This window comes from Ursus maritimus, unplaced genomic scaffold (genome assembly GCF_017311325.1).
Source record: "Ursus maritimus isolate PB19 unplaced genomic scaffold, ASM1731132v1 scaffold_15, whole genome shotgun sequence".
Lineage (NCBI taxonomy): Eukaryota > Metazoa > Chordata > Mammalia > Carnivora > Ursidae > Ursus > Ursus maritimus.
This window is the reverse complement of record NW_024423897.1, coordinates 58,667,098-58,684,132: the sequence shown is the minus strand read 5'-3', so window position 1 is coordinate 58,684,132 and position 17,035 is coordinate 58,667,098. Positions and strand designations below refer to the sequence as shown.

At 51.8% G+C, this 17,035-nt stretch overlaps 1 protein-coding gene across 1 annotated transcript in view; it reads left to right on the top strand.

The window, feature by feature from the left end:
- UBE2QL1 (ubiquitin conjugating enzyme E2 Q family like 1) overlaps nucleotides 1-11,748 on the top strand; it is a 37,795-nt gene extending 26,047 nt beyond the window's left edge. The window contains exon 2 of the mRNA XM_040630562.1: nucleotides 10,988-11,748. Coding sequence (XP_040486496.1) covers nucleotides 10,988-11,119 — 132 coding nt within the window. The 3' untranslated portion in view covers nucleotides 11,120-11,748. The remainder of the gene's footprint in view (nucleotides 1-10,987) is intronic.
- Nucleotides 11,749-17,035: the final 5,287 nt, after the last annotated feature.

Here is a 17,035-nt window from a genome sequence, read left to right as displayed (position 1 = left end):
AGAGCGCCTCAGGTGTTGCTCAGGAGCTGGGGGAGTATCTGGAGAGCTCAGGGGAGCTGGTGTCCCGCACCCTTCCCTTCTCCGCAGCAGCGTGCGGTCTGACGGTGGCCAGGAGGTGAGGGGGCGGTGCCTCCTGTGGCTGCCACCCTGGCACCTCAGCCCCTCGTGAGCAGCCGGTGCACAAAACAAGCAAAATGTGTTCTCAGGCAAACGCAAGGTTCCAGCTGACTCACTCTAAGGTGTTTGCGTATTAGAAGTTCTCTAGCGCTGGGAGGGCCAGCTTTGCCCCAGGGGAAAGCAGCCCATAGGAAGACTCCATCGGGGCGGTGGGTGGCGGGCGGCCGAGCTGGCATTGCTGTGCTTGGGCGCTGTGTGCACGGCCCCTCTGCGAGGACGCGTCACCCGTGGTCCCAGGAGGCAGAAACCCGGGGGGCGGGCAGCATCCCCACGTGCACAGAACCCGCTCCTACATCACATCCTGAGCGTGCGACAGAGGGCACACATGCCCCGGCATGCACAGGCTCGTCCTGGGGGTCCCCGTACTGCTGCCTTCACGACTTGGAGTAATCTTCAGTCATGTCGGGCTAGTGAGGCCGTCTGCTTGCTGTGTCCTCGGCAGGAAAACGTGCCTCGGACCCATAAAGGCAAACCACAGCTGTCTCCGCTGAACGCTAGCAGCCACCAATGACGGGGTGCCGTGCACAGGGCGGGAGGGCCCGCTCCTGACCTAGACGCAGGTAGAAATGGCTCTTGCCCCGAGTCCAGTGACCCCAGCTCCAGGGACTCAGAGCTACAAGGGGCCACCACGCATCGCAAAGACACGCGTGCCTCCTGAAACTGGAAACCATCTCTAGAGGAAAAGCGTGTGTTCCCTTGGTTCCTGTGAAAGCCTTGTGTTACTTCTTGATGTAGTTTTTCCAGAACAACCCAGTTTGGGATTATTTTGTTAGACTCACGAAGCTCCTGCCAGCAGGGCCAGAGAGCGGAACACAGCTGCCCCCTGTTTTGACGGGTGAATGCCGAGTGATGGCTCCTGTCACATTTTCCAGTGACGTTCTTGGTCTCCCTCATATCTTTGGAGGTCCCTGCAGTGGCATGTCACTGTCACTATTGTCTGTGAAGAGAGCTCGCTTCCACGCAATGCTGAGCGGCGGGAGTGGGTGGAGGGTGTTGCTGGTTACGGAGGGTCAGAACACCAAGCAGACCCCTGGCCGGAGGTGGGTCACCTCTCACTCTCATGCGGTGAAGCTGCAGGAGTGAGTGACCCTTGCCAGCAGCCCTGGCTTCTGTGGGACAGAAGGCACGAGACGAGCGGAGTGGGCATCTCACCTCGCTGGGATCGCCAGCTCTGCTGATTCCCAGCTGCCCGCGGGCCCTGCCCTCCCTGGAAGAGAGGACGATCCGGCCTCTCCCACCAAGCTCCCCCCACCCCCAGTGCGTCCCTCCTCATCCTCTTGTGGAGCAGCCGACAGGCTCCTTAAACCAAGGCTGCGGGCGGACAGAGGCAGCTCCGGGCACTGGGGCATGTGGAGCTGGTGGGTGGCCACAAGTCAGCGTGAGTGGGGTCCCGGCCCCCAGAAAGGAGGGTGCAGTGAGGACTGAGCCACTGGGAGTGAACAGGTGGACTGAAACACCAGTGGGCACTGGGGGAATAGTGTTGATCCTCACCCTTTTCAAACCGTGTTCCAGGAGGAAGGGGAAATAGGTGCCCTAAGGAAGGTCCAGTGTGTGGGGGTGATGGGTGGCCTGGATGCTGACCTGGGAGGTCAAGCTGGTAGGAGAGTGCCACATTTCCTGCCAGTCATTCACGCAGGGTAGAATGATGCCAAACGATCATCCGAAAGAAGGCCGGGGTTGCAGAGGCTGATACAGTCAACACGCACGCTCATCCCCACGGAGCCAGGTCCACGGGAGAGAGATCCACGTGAATGGGGATGTGCCAGTGTGTGGAACATCCGGTGACAGCAGGGACAGAGGTGTGCTCCTGGGACTTCGCCAGAGCCCCACACGCAGGCAGCTGGATTTAGCTCATAAGTCAGAGGCCCTGAAGGAGTGGCTGTTTTGTGCTGAACAAATCATTCAGCCTTGAAAATGGAGCACCGTGTCCTTGGCTTGGCCCATCATCAAGCTCCCTCTGCATTCTCTGTCCAGCAAAAATGGAAACTAGACATTGCCAGCCGTCTTGAGGGACAGGGACCGTGAGTGGATGGGTGTCTCACTGAGGAAGGCCCACCTGCTCAGATCACATAGGAACCAGAGTCGAGGAGGGGACCAAGGTCCACAGTGTGGCGGGAAGAATGGGCAGGTCCAGGGCACTGATCAGCTCGGGGTTTAAACAAACCGTGGTAACTATGAGCTGGCAGACCCAGAGCCCCATGTTAAAGCGGGTGCAGGTAGATAGAGGGGGTTCAGCGACCTCAGCGCATCCTGTGTCCAATGGGAAGAAGGTCAGGCTGGGTACCATTTTATGGAGTAGATGGTCAGTATCTCGTTTTCCTTCTCTTGCACCTGCAGCCGTTCTCCTTGTTTCTGAGAGCTGGCCTGGCCTTAGGCTCCAGTACTGCGCTGGAATCCTGTGTGACTCTGAGCACATTACTTGACCTCTCTGTGTCTGCCTATTCATCTGAAAGTCAGGGTTGATTATAGCAAAGCCTCCCTGGTGGGCTTTCACGGAGGGTTTAAGGCGTGTGTTCAAACCCCGTCCCGAGAAGGATGTCTGGCGCACAGCCACCATGACTGCCTTTACTAAGTACATCTAGCTGGCACTTACCGTGTTCTGGTGCCGGTAATGAAACCCACGGGGACCCAGCTGCTTAAGCAGAAGCGTAAGGTGGTTTTTTTTTTTTTAATGATTTTGAATCATTTCAAATTTTTCAATTTTTTTTGAAATGATTATCTGAAGTAATTTAAATTTTTAGCGAAAAGTTTCTTTTTCTCTGCTTGCTTCTTCCAGGAAAAGACTGTCTCAAAAAAAGATTCTCTCACTTTCTTTAAAGTGCAGAGAAAAGAGATGCTTGTGTTTTGCATCAAAAATACCCATGAACCATGCCTTTGGTGCTGCCAGTGGCTTGAGGATGTTTTATGATCATATTAAATAAGGTAGCTCCAGTTTCATTCCTACTGAATATTATCCGAGTTTATATAAAACTGATGCTGGCTTTGACATCCTGAAATGTTCACAAATTTGAGAGAAAATATCTGAGTACTTTTATTACCTAGTCATTGGGAAAATATTAGAGACTCTAGTAGAGAATAGGCTACCTAAGATTATTCGATGGAAAATTCTAGAATGTTCGAGTAAGTAAACAGTCCTTCTTGAGTGAAGTGGATTTGTATCCTGGGTGATATTCTGGAACTTTGCCCTGGTGAAAGTCAATGCCATGGGAAAGCCGGTCAGTGATCCTGCCGGGACAGGGAGCTTGACTCTGGCCAAAAGTGCTCATTCATTCATTCACCCCTGCCTCTGCCACTCAGGCTCCTGGGTTAAGCCCTTGTGCGTCCCCCTCACCTGGTCTCATCTGGTGCCTTCAGCAACCCTGCACGAGATCTGTTGGGTGGTGGGCATTTTATAAAGCTTTGGGAAATACAGGTTATTTCCTCGGGAGTTTTTTATAGCCAAGCTGTACTTAAGACCCAGGCTTGTTTTGTGTCGATGTGCCGAGATTGCTAAAGTATAAGGCCAAGAAGAGTTTTTAAAGTTCCAATTTCATTAAAAATCAAGGAAGCATCACACACACCGTGGGTGGTTTTCTGGCACTCACCGGGCACCTGTGTGCCAACTGCCAGCCATGGCATTCCTGACACCCCCTTGCCTGTCCCCACCCATTGCACCCTTAGCTCCTTGCTTCTCCTCTCGCCTGACCCCCCCCCCGCCCACTCTCCTCTCCCTCTCCTGGGGCATGTGCTAAGACAGGGTGGCACTGGCTCCACCATCACCATGCCCCACTTGCACCAGGGATCTCACTGCTGCACACGGGCCAGTTCCTGGTTTTCCTTCTCCAAAGGCTCACCCCCACAGTAGGTGTCACTGTGCATGGGACTCAGGTATGGAGACAGGGAAAGCAGGTCACTCGAGGTCTAGTGGCTGTGCCCCCTCCTTCCACTCTCCCCCTGGGGACCCTCCCCATGTCTATCATTTGGACTCCATGATGAGAGAGCCCTAAACACTACGTCCACCAGCACCCCCCTCCTGCCCTGGGTGCTCCATTTCCAATACACATCCCAAACCCAGGCAACTGAAAGGGACTCAGGATCTGATCCTGGAAAGCTGTTTCCTTCTGAATCAGAAACCCAGAGTGCCCCAGGCCTCTTTAGCCACAGGATAGGTTCTTCTCTAATTGGCCAACATCTCACACCTGACCAGCTAGCCACCTCCCAAATGACCCATCCCAAAAGAAAACCTGACTCAATGATTTGCCACCCATGGGAGAGGGCCAGAAGCGGCAGGACAGTGGTTGAGGATCTATCATGCTTACCTCTGGAGTGAGAAGCATTGTGTCCCCCAACATGTATTGAAGTGCTGACCCCCCCCCCCCACCTATGAATGTGTCCTCCTTTGGATGAAGGATCTTAGCAGATGTAAAGTTAAGATGAGGTCATGCTGGCTTAGGACGGGCCCTAATGCAGTAGTCAGTGTCTTGGTAAGAAGAGGGAAGTTTGGAAACAGAGAGACCCAGAGGGAGAAAGCCACGTGAACATGAAGGCAGAGATCAGGATGATGTGTCTGCAAAGCAGGGGTGCTGAAGAGGGCCAATAAGCCACCAGAAGCTAGGGGAGGCATGGCACAAATTCTCTCCTAAAACGCCCAGAAACAGCCCTGCTGGTGCCTTGATCCCAGACTTCTGGCCTCCAGAACTGTGAGAAAATACATTTCTGTAGATTTAAGTCCCCTGGCTTGGCATTCTGTTACAGGAGCCCCAGGAACGAATATGCTTCCTGTCCCTGCCACCTCTCTCTCTGTCCTTCCAGGAGCACCTGGACACACACTCCCCAACTTGTCCTTTGAGTCCACCCCCTGAGCACCCCCTCCAGGCAGTCTTCCCTGCCTGTCTAACCTTGAGCCCATGGTAAGTGCACCCGTGTGCGCTCGCCCAGCATGCTCCCTGCTCAGCCCAGAGCACACTTGGCCATTGTGGAGACATTATCACGACTGGCATGGGGCTGCTATGGCATCTGCTGGGCTGAGGCCAGGGACACTGCTGAGCATCCTACAGCACACAGTTCCGCCCCCACAGCCAAAAAGCAGTCCAGCCCCAGGTGTTGGCAGGACCACATCGTTTTGCACCTTCCCGTTCTGCCCTCCCAGCCCCTCGGTGCTCCCCTCCCTGCCTTGGCTGGTGCTGGGCAGGCTCCTGGCAGGCGGGGGTATCCCACTGTAAACTGACCACCCGGCAAACGGGCTTATGCAGCCTGGGGCTTCCCTCAGTTACTGTTGGCTTCCGTCAGAGGCCATTTCACCGCAGGGACCCTCATAGCCCTCCTTGCAGTTTGAACGTCACCACCACAGCCACACACACGCGCGCACACATGCACACAGGAGTCACTACACACACATGAGCATCCGTGTGCACACTCGTGCACATACAAATACACATGCTTGTGCACACATATGTACTCGGGAGTGGGCACACACATGCCTGCACACACTCACATATCCATGTGTGCACATGTGTGCACACACTCTGATGTCCACGTGTGAGCACATGCGTGCACAGGCATGTGTATTTGTATGTGCACAGGCATGCCTATGCCAACACGCATACTCAGCGCACACACATTCTCAGACCCGTGGGAAGTGCTGCGGAATCAAAGCAGTGCGTTTCCGCTCCCAGCTTCTGTTTGATGCCTCGTTGGACGGGATCCAGCTCAAGTCCCTCCCTCGCTGGCCAGCAGCTCCGTGTAAGTGTTGGGCTTTGGAAACATTTCTTTGAAGCTGCCTCATCTGTTGTAGGGTCTTATCTGTGCTCTAGAACTTTGTAAGTTGATTGGCTTTGCACGTTAGGCCTTAAAGAGGGGCGAGATCATGGCTGCCTTTCTAGGCGGAGCTCCTTTCAAAGATCCCATAAGGGTGCCTCCCCATCTTCCCCACGCCCAGCACCTTCTGTGCTTTGAGTTTCTCCTGCAGAGAGCCGCGTTAGGGAGCGAGGCTGACCCAGCACAGCACGGGTTAGAAACCTGTGTTGGAGGGGTGAGGGATTGTGAGCGCTTTTAGACTCACAATTACATGTTCAGAGACTTTGAAAACAAGTAGCCGCTCTGTAATTCAGCCCAGGAAATGAGTGAAAGAACCCCGAAACTTCGCATGAGGAGTCTGGAAACTCTATTTTTAAAACAGCAGAAGCCTATAATTCATGGGAAAATGAAACACAGAAATGCCACAAAAGTAGGTTTCCAAAGAAAAGTAAAGTAGTAAGAAAAAAATCTAATCAAGGGAGAAATATAGAAATATAGACATATAGTGTATTTATCTCAACCTGTTAAAATAGACATTATTGAAAAAGCTGGGAAATGAGCCATATAAATGCAAAATACTGGATTTGCCTGAAGACATTCCGTGACAGAATAAACCAAGTCATATTATCCACACGACAGAAATCGTGTGTGTGTGCGTGTGTGTGTTTTCAAGAGGCCAGAATGAAGCTGACTTTGTGAAAGGGTGAGATGTTCTGTGATCATTCCAAAATTAAAAAGCCCCACTTATTGTGTCCAACCTGGCATGGCACTGTGCCAAGCATCTTACGTATTTTATATATTAAATCCTTCTAAAAATCCAGTGTCACATCGTACTGTTTTTATGTTTATTTTACAGGTGAGGAAATTGAGATTCAGGGAGGTTAAGTAACTCACCCAAGGTCGTACAGCCAGGAAGCGTTGGAGCAGGGATTTGTTCGAAGCTAGGTCTGTTGAATTCTGCACTCTCACCCCAAGACACACACACACACACACACACACACACACACACACACACACAGACTCCATGCCCCAAATTCACCAAGTGTCTTTTCCATTGTTCTCTGAATATAGCCAACTGTTTCACCTTCTGCTCTAGGACCCCTTATGCCTGCCGCCATGGCCTGGTAAGCACCTGCCATATATCAAGGCTCAACTCAAGTGTCATGAGACATAGAAGCCATTCTTGATGCACAGACAACCAGTGCTGCTTCTCCCCTCCCCCCAACCCAGTGGTGGAGCCCATTCTCCACTCTGAGCTGTATGAGGACCAGAATCATTTCCACCTTAGAAAGCCCTGCAGTCCCAGTAACCAGCAGTTCCTAACTTGGGAAAGACTTGTAGTAATGCTCTGCTAAACGAATAGGTAACGAATGGACTCCTCCTTGCTCTGCGCCATCTTTATTCTGTATGCCAGCCATTCTCAAAGGGGGTGATTTTACCCCTGAGGGGACATTTGGCAGTGTCTGGAGACAATTTAGGTGTCATAACTCGGGGGGGGGGGTGCTGCATTTAGCGGGTGGAGGACAGCAATGTGGCTTAACATCCTGCAGTTCACAGGACCACCCCCAACAGAGAAGGACCTGGCCCATGATGCCGACAGGACTGAGGCTGAGCAGCCCCGATGTGCGCCTTCTGTCTCAGCGACCCAGGCCGTGATGGGCTCCAAGTACCTACAGGCAGGGACCAGTATCACTTTGTCTTTCTAGACCCTGCATCCGACATAATGAATGAATGAATGAATGAATGAATGAATGAACAAATGAATGAACGAAGGAAACTCAGTGTGCACATTGGGGTCATGGAAGCCACATAAGATCAGGGGACTGAACTGAGGACCTGAGTTTGGAGTTGGATTAGCTGTGTAGAAAAGTGTAGAAATGTGTAGCTGTATAGAATTTTTTATGTTAAATTATTGTGATTGGCCCCCAAAAAGCTATGAGACCCCCCAAAAAAGTCAAACCAAAGTACCAATTAATGGTTTTGTTTGACAAACACAGCCCTAGAGAACCGTACTCTTGTTAGCCCTGTTCCGCATTAGCGTTATGGTGCGATTTTTAAGGTCGTTAGGGAAAAATCCTCTGGTTGCTCATAACTATGTGTTTACTGTCTGGGGATCAGGAGAGAGAGGGTGTCTACTCATCTAAACTTTTACTGACCACACAAAGCTTTCACAGTGGGTTGAGTACATTGTCACATCCGGGTCTTTTCACATTAAATACAAGTAGAGGTATTTTAGGAGAAACAAGAGTTATTCTAGGAAACCCTCCAGAAAAGACTCTTTGGTGATCAGTTAAATGGAAACAGACAAGGACGAAATATGAATGTCATGACAATGAGAAAAAACGTTCTCAATTAACTGTAATGCAATTTACATTTTCCGAAGTGCTTTTAAGATCAGTATCTTATGTGACATTCATAATGATGCTGGGCAACGAATACTGTCCCCGCTTTACAGAGGAAAGTGCAGAGGGTCAGAGCAGTTAGACCAAGGTTTCCCCACAGTCCATGTTGCAGGAGACTGCGCCTGGAGGGAAAAATGGGAGCCGGTTCAACGTCAGAATGGCCTTGAACGTCAGGGGCCCCGGACAGATGGAGCACCCCCCTTCTCGGTACAGTGAGCACCTGGAGAGCATCTCAGCAAACATGGCTCAGCCACCCTGGCGGGGCCAGCCAGTGTAAGCAGTGCTTTCTGAGCTCAGTGTTTCCCTGGGTGATGTTTAAACAGCCAATCGGAGGAAGACAGGCAGTCTGTGAAAATAAATCTGTTAACTATAAACTAAAATGCCAGAGACAGCAGAGGAGGGGAAAGGTCTTCATGGGCAGCTGAGGGCAGTGAAGACCCAGGGATCTCCGGCGGGCTTAGAGCAGGCTCTGTCTCCTGGGTGCTGCATTGACTGAGTGCTGGGGCTTTATGTTCATAATATTTCCTGGGAAGAAAAGGAAACAAAGAGTGGTCTGTTCATTTGGGGTTTTGTCTGTTTTTTGTAATAGTTGGGACTTTCACAAAGAACAGGCAAAGTATGTGTTCACGCCAAAAGCGACAGAATATTCCAAGATTATCATGAGCTTGTGTTTGTCTGGCTGTTTTCAGTTCAGAATTATCAAACCATACCACAAACTTCCAGAGTTATAGAGAATGATAGAGATGGCTGGAATTTGCATTTTATGCAAAAGAATATAGCCTGATATTTGCTGTCCCTTGATGTAGAGATTGATGCTGGCATCCCTGCAAAGATGAATGAGCTTGTGTTTAATGAAACAACTTTCAACTGATCTCAACCCATCAGGATGATAATTATAAATGTATTAGCTCTTCGTGGTCCCTTTTTGTCAAGTATATCTGTACCACATAAGCAAAGTGGGAAGTTCTAAAATTAAAACTAGGAATCATATCCTGGAGAGGCATGTGGAAGTTTCTGGAAGTCGGTAAATGGCAATCTCCTGTCTTCTCTTCCAGTCTTCCTTTGGCCCTTTAGCAGTGCATTTGATGTGAACTGAGCAACAGTTCCAATGAGGTGGCATTGCCCTTCATCGGCCAGAAAGATGTCCAGAGGGGGCAGGACACAGCTGTAACTCGGGACTTCCGGCTCCTTCCCTGGGCATGGGTCTCAGTCTCCCGTGTTGAAAGGACAGATGTTGAACCATATGTCCAGAATTTAAGAACACAAAACAGTCTTCCATTCCCAGTTTTAGTGGTCGGGTGCCGTTTTCCCCGTGGATGGCAAGGCTGGTGCGGCTGTCTTCCCCCCAGCAGTGTCCGTGGGTTATCTGAGCCGGCTGAGATTGGGCAGCCCTCGCCTGCCCGTCATCACACAGGTGGCTGCCACCCTAGATGCCTGTCCAAGGAAGCACCAGCCAGGCCACTGGAGGTGAGGCCTGGCTCGGGTTCAGGCCCACAGGTGCGCCGTAACAAAGCCGCTACATGCTGGGAATGCAGAGGGCCCGTTCGGAGGGACTTGTTAGTGAGGGGGTACAAGCAGGAGACTGCTGGCGATGGTGCGCGTGCTTGCTGGTGGCAAAACTCAGCCAGGGCTTTCTGGGGTAGCTCCCCCCCAATCTGCAAAACGCGTGCAGGAGACGTTCAGGAAGACACGCAGATCCCCCAGGAGGGGCTAAGGAGGGTGCGGAGAGGCTGCGGAGTGCCCGCTCATCAGGAGGCCTCCGGCATCACGGCCGGGCTGGGTAGTAGGAGCCTCGGTAGCCCTCACGGACTGAGGCTGCAGCACTGCCCGAGCTCCTCCTGCCTTCAGTCTGCTCCTCCCCTCAGTTGCCAATTAATCTCATTCCCACGGCTTTCTGGAAAGGAGGGCCTGGCCTGAGACACGGTCACATCAGTAGTGCCTTTGGGTTCCCGCTTCCTCATGATCTAGAGCCTTCTGTGTCCATTCCAGGATGGATTAGACACTCCCATCCCCTGCAGACGCACATGTCCCATCTTTCCAGCCAGAAACACCTGCTCCTGGCGAGGGGGGTGGGCCTGGACCCCTACTCCTCTCCCCCGATTGTGTGAGGGAGCACCGGCCCCTCACCTTTGCTCCCTCCTGGGGCTCCCAGACAGCCTCCCTCCTCCTTGAGAATGGCTTCCCCCGTCTTCCCATGAAGTGGTTCCCCGTGACATGAATTATAAGAAACTCACCCATTGTTCCTGGGCTTGAATTTTAAGAGTTTTGAAATGTGTGTGTGAAAATATAAATGTGCATATCTAACTGAGATGTGTCTCTGTCTCTGCTGTTGTGGGGGAGGGCGGGAAGTCACAGCGCAGCGCCCTCCGTGGGAGGGAGAGGCCGTGGGAGCCTCTTTGCCCCGGGGACACCCCGATGTCTCTGTGGATGGCGGATGCTCTCCTGGGACAGCCGGCCCTCCCTCCCGGGCTGCGGGGAGTGGGGGGCTGTCAAGCAGGTGCTTCCCAGGCCCAGGGACGAGGCGTCGGAGGAAGCCAGGCTGCACCCCTCCCTCCCCGCCAGCCCGGTGCCCCTGCTCTGCTTGGCGCCCGTCTAGGGGGTTCTAACCTGGTTTTTCTTTCCCTCTCCCACAGGGGCGGATCTGCAGAAAGGCCGGCAAATCAAAAAAGTCCTTCAGCCGCAAGGAAGCCGAAGCTACCTTTAAGAGTTTGGTGAAGACGCATGAAAAGTACGGCTGGGTCACCCCGCCCGTGTCCGACGGCTGACGTGCCCGACGTGTGGGAGACGCTCCAGCCACCTGTCCACACACACGAGTTCCCAACATCTCCTCCTCCACGCCGAGCATCCTCACCCTTTTCTACTGCAGCCGGAACTGAATCCTGAATGCCAAGGAGACGTTTAAGTTATTTATGAACAGATGTGTTGACAGGGAGAACGAGGGAGCCAACGCTGTTCGGGATTAGGTTTCGATTGTAAATGAGTGGCCATCTCTAAGTCACTTTAGAACCACTGTTGAGATGGTGACATTCCCCAGCCCGCCTGCCCCTCCGCCCGCCCCCTCACACTGCCCATGGCTTCTTCCCAGACAGCAGCTCCAAAGAGCAGGCAGGAGCCCCAGTGCCTGCCGCTCGACCCACTTACTGTGCACGGCACGGTCCCCATGTCCTAGGAGCACCCTGCATCGCTGTGCTCTGTGTCTCTGTTTCTCTCCCTGGCAGGTCGCCATAACTTGGAGACGTGTCTTTCTGTGGCCCCGTGTGACGACATGTAGACCTCATTCGTGCTATGACCTTTGGCTCCTGAAAACACAAATTTCATAGTGCCAGGTTCTTGTGATTTAACACAGCAACCGCCCCCTCGGTGAAAGCGCGCTCTCTCTGCCGACGTGCGGTGAGCTGCTGTCCACCGGCGGGGGCGGGGGCCACCACGGGCTCCCTGGGGTCCGCACAGGGACAGCCTCCTCGGTATTCGGAAACACTCCGACGACACTGCATTCGTGTTCCTGTCTCCTCCCAGCTGGTCGACCCACCACCACAAGCAAGAGACAATTTCCTGTTCCCTGAAGTCATCGGACTCATTTTACTCTCCGTGCTAGTGACAGGGGATGCCAGCTGCCAAAGGACACCAAGGGATGGTCCGAGGACTTGCATGACCGGGTCTGTTCCCTCACCCTCCTGTCACTTGTGTGTCCCGGGGGCTGGGCTGCGTGATGCGTGAGCGCCCTCGCTGTGATAGCAACTCCCCGTTATTCCATCGCCCACACTTTCATTTTTCTCTTCTGTTAAGTTACTTAGAACTTTCTAAGAAACTCCATGAAGTGAGGAAACACTGTTTATAACAATACGTGGGAAGAGGTGAAATGTTCATCCCAGGTGGAAAACCTTATTGGACACATTTTAAATAAAACCATGCATACCTGACACACGGCCTCAAGAATCCAGTCACTGGGGGTAGCTTTCCCTTTAACACATGTCTTCTGTCTTTACAATTCAATATTCCAAATACCATGACAACATTCTCCAGCAAGTTACAAAAAAATGAGTCTTAGGAACCCACAGTCTTTGCAAAAATGCAGTGCGTTAACATGGTCCCCAGCAGCCCCCGGGGAGGCCATCGGAAGGTAACAGGAAGCATGAAGGGTGGGTTTGGCCAAACTCGGATGCTGCCCGTTATATTTTCCCACTACGAGGGAAAAGAAATCTTTGCTGATTACATAAAATTCTTTGGGCAGTTTTGGCCAACTCGGGGACCTCTTCACTTGTCCAGGGTTCTCAGAGGTCCAAGAGACCTGGCCTCAGAGGACAGGGGTCAGCTCCCAGTACGACCAGCCATTCACCAAATCTACCCTTTCCTGCTACTTTTATTTATTTACTTTCTAACCGCTTTCTCACGTGCCCCCAGTGCGCACGCAGCTCTGTCCGGACCGGATGGCGTGTACAGCGGAGCATGGCTGCCTGAGCACGTTCCTTCTGCGTGATAATAGTCACGAAACTCGATGACGGAGAACTGAAACCATCCCTTCATCTGATCCTCCCAAGTGGAATTCTCCATCCTGGAAACCTGACATTTAGCGCATGGTCTTGGGCCCCCGGGCTGCTTGTCACGGGATGATGCTGTGGGTTCCAAAGATAGAGGACAGAAGCAGCTTGCTGGGAAAGCACCTGAGCTTACTTCTTTCCAGATGTTTCCCTCTTCTGACGTAAAATGTAAAGCAGCTCTCATTTTCGAACCGTACGGATGCATGGGGATATACAGAGAGTATATACACACCCGTATGGAACGTGTGTGGAACCGTCCGCGGCCGATCTCCGGAGCCGGTCGCTCCCGGACGGGCTGCTCGCTGATGGGAGAACGTGTCCGCAGCTGTTTCTGGGTGTGCCCCCCCTGAGGTGCAGCCAGGGGGTTCGTGACGCCCTGCGGGTGGGCTCGGTCACTGCCAACAGCGACGGGGGGAGGGGAGAGACCCAGCCCAATCTCAAGGCCTCTGCACACCCTGAATTTGATTTCCTTTGCATGTGATTTCCGTTAGGTTTGTCAGAAACTGGAAGTGGTAGAAGAAATATTCTTTAGTGAAAGAAATGCCATTTTTCACTTAAATGGGTAAGACTGTCTCATTTTCAAAGCAGTGGAGAATAGTTGAAAATGTGACTATCGCTTTGACTTGAACTTGGAAGAACTCCCTTTTCAGCGGCTGGAAGCATCATAAGCAAACAGGTCCGTGTTGGCCAAACAGGGGAGCCCGGCCATGGCTCTGTCCCACTGACCCTGCATGAGGGGCCTGCCTGCCTCGGGGTCCAGGCTGGGAGGGAGGCTTGCTGCAGACCCAGCAAGTGGCCGGGGTGGGGGGGGGGTCACCTTTCCACATAGGCCAAGAATGCCATCCCTCTTCAGACAGACAGCAGGGGGATGACTGGACGGGGTGCAGACATTCATGTCTGCCAGGGGCTACAGAACTGGAGGAAGGAAAAAGTCCAAGCTCATGCATGCCTCTTCTGCACACACAGAGGTTTTACTGGGCCCCCACTGCTGTCCTCGGGTGTCCCCCCACCACAGGCCACTGGCTCTTCAAGTTCCACCCACATGCACACACACACAGACACACACACAGACACAGACAGACACACAGTCACACACACACAGACACACACAGAGACAGACACACACACACAGACAGACAGACACACACACACAGAGACATACACACACACACGTATGCCCTAGAAAACTCACAGTCTCTAAAATCCATTACTCAGGGGAAAAAAAAAAAAACAGGGTTTAGGCCCCAATGTTTTAGCCCCCAAGTTCACTCCATCTGTCAATATCCAACCTTCTTTTTTGAGAGGGCAATCTGAGGACTTAGTGACAAAGACCCCATCGAAGGACAGGTGCCCCCTGTATCTGTGTGACTTGGCCGGTGACCACCTGCTCAAGCCTCGGTTTCTTGGGATTCGTGTGAGAACTGACCTAAGCCGTGAGGGAAAGTGCTTGGGAAATCCAGAAATTGTCACATGAACTTTGTGTGTCGCTTTTCAAATATGGGGAACACTACGTTAAACAATGGGCTTTAATTAGAACTCATTTGAATAAAGGCTCCAATTGAATAATTACAATAATTCAAATAGAATTAACTTGCGATCACACGCTGGTGTTCTGCCCGCAGTCCCCTACGTAAGTCAGTTGGCCAGACTTATGGCCAGCTCTCCACTCACTCTGACATAGGGAAGTGACAAGTTTTAGACATGTCTCCTTCCCTAGAGGAATTTAAAAGACAAGAATAACACACAGGAGGGGCACCTGGGTGGCTCAGTCAGTTAAGCATCTGCCTTTGGCTCAGGTCATGATCCCAGGGTCTTGAGATCGAGCCCCACGTCGGGCTCCCTGCTCAGCGGGAAGTCGGTTTCTCCCTCTGCCTGCCCCTTCCCCTGCTTGTGCGCTCTCTCTCTGTCAAATAAATAAGTACTTTCTTTAAAAAAAAAAAAAAAGAGTAACACTCAGGAACCACCAACAAATGAGTGGTGACCAGAGACAGCTAGCTGCTAGACTGCACTGCAGAACTTGTACACTTCGTCCGAGCCCAGAGGTTCCCTGACGGGTGGCCAGGGCAGACTCCATGAGCGATGGCTGAGCAAGAGGGAAGAAGGGCAGGTGCAGAAGTGGGGGAGGGATTCCCTTGTAGAGGACGTGATGTTCGTCCACGCTGGCCCTGGAGGGGATGCCTGGGCAGCTCCTTGCCACTCTCACCTGCAGGGACCCTCTGTATAGATCTGATTTCAGGAGACAGGACACAGGCTAAACTTACAGCCTAACCTGGCAAGTGGGGCTGGCCCCTTCTCTAGAATTATATTTCAATGTTTTATCTGAATCCTTCTGACAGCGTGCAAAAATTTAATGGAATTTGTTTTCCAAAGGGACAGAACTTAACTTCCCAACTGCAGAGAAGAATCTGGGAAGTTACTTAGTCTACCTTCAGACACTCTGCAGGACAGGAAACGAGCCCAGACGGGTTGTGTGGCATTTCCAAAGTCAACTGGAGGGGCGAAGCCAAGGCCAGCATCTTGCTGGTGCTTTCTGATGCTTCCCACGGACCATGAGGCAATTCGCATGGCCCACATTCAAGGCAGACTTTTGAGCTCGCTGTTGGGTTGCCCTTGAGCCATAGGCCTTCCCAGCTGGTTGGGAAGCACCCAGAGGGATCCATCACAAAAGAAAAACAAGTTGGTGAGAAAGCAGTTTGCACTCCCCAGTGCTCTGGGGAGCCAGGGCTTGGAGCTCAGCCCACGCGATCTTCATCAGTGCTCTTGCCCTCCAAAGTCACTAATATAATCTGCGGCTTTCCTTAGTTTTACGTTATGCTCCACCCTATCTTTCTGATTTTTGCAACCTCCTGTTTACGTAGTAGAGAGGGTCACCCAGCCCCGGGATCCGTCTGACCCACGGGATGTGGCCAATGAGCTGCAAAGGCCAAACAAACACTGTGGACATCCAGGGAGGCAATAAGCGATGTTCCCTTGGCTCCAGAAGAAAACAAAGGAACAAAGTATGCTGGCAAAGAGACATAATCAAGGCAGAGTACTTGAAGAGAGTGTAGATACAAAGGGAAGCAAGGTTTAATGTCAAGGTCATAACAGGGCTAGACAAATAGCAGAGTGCCCGGAGAGGGAGTCAGGTTCCAAGGTCACCGTCTGGGGTCAGTAAGGCAGTATGTGTTGAGGAGTAAATATCTGCATTGCTTCCCGCTGCAGACTGACCCTGCTTCTCCTACAGAGTAAAGAGAGAGAGAGGCTGCTTCCTCATTTCTTCTACTGGAGATAAATTAAGTGGCTGTCTGCTTTGTAGACATCGCTTTATATCGATAGATCTTGATAAGGTCCATAACGGAGCAACAGCAGAACGACTGTGGCTGGATAAGCTTCGCTGTATTCCTGCCCACCTGCTCCACCAACATGACTTGGTTTCATGCTCGTTGTCTCCATCGTGACCGTAGCAGGGTTCCAATCTACACATCTTGGGCTCTGGTAGACTTTCAGACTGTCCTCACAATTCACACTGGAGCTTTGCTGTATGCTTGCTCTAAAGTTGTCCGATTCTGTGGTCCTCAAACGGAGGGGAAGGAAACAGGGGAGAAATGTTGACTTTCAGAAGAGGGTGAATGCATGAGTCAAATAATCTAGAGGCACTGTCCTCAGGGGAAAAAAACCACGATTCAGAAAAGCAAAACTTTAAAACCAATAAATATCTTTCCATAGAATGTTCGTCGAAGCCCTTGCACGGTCTATGTTCGGTATATGTTGCAATGTGTCTGGGTCTCCATGTGCATTACCTAGCGTGGCCCATCGCCGGTGGTTTCCTGTCATGTGCTGCCCTCTGATCTTCTGTGCTTTGGTTTATTTGTGGTTTGCTAAATCCGAACTTTGAGTCACGAGTATTCTCTGTAAAAATCAATGAAATGTAACTGAGCTGCATCTAATTAAGCGTCACTGTGACGCAGATTTCTCCTCTAGCTGTGTTTGCATTATAAAGATTGTTGAACATGTTTGCCAAAGAGTCCCATTAAAGTTGAGATTGTGTGCTTAGCACAATCCTGTAGCCCAAACTAATGCTGAATTACGGAGAGACCCCTCTGAAAAACCGTCACAGGGTAGCAATTCCAGAAAGTGACAATTTTCACACACCCTACGTTC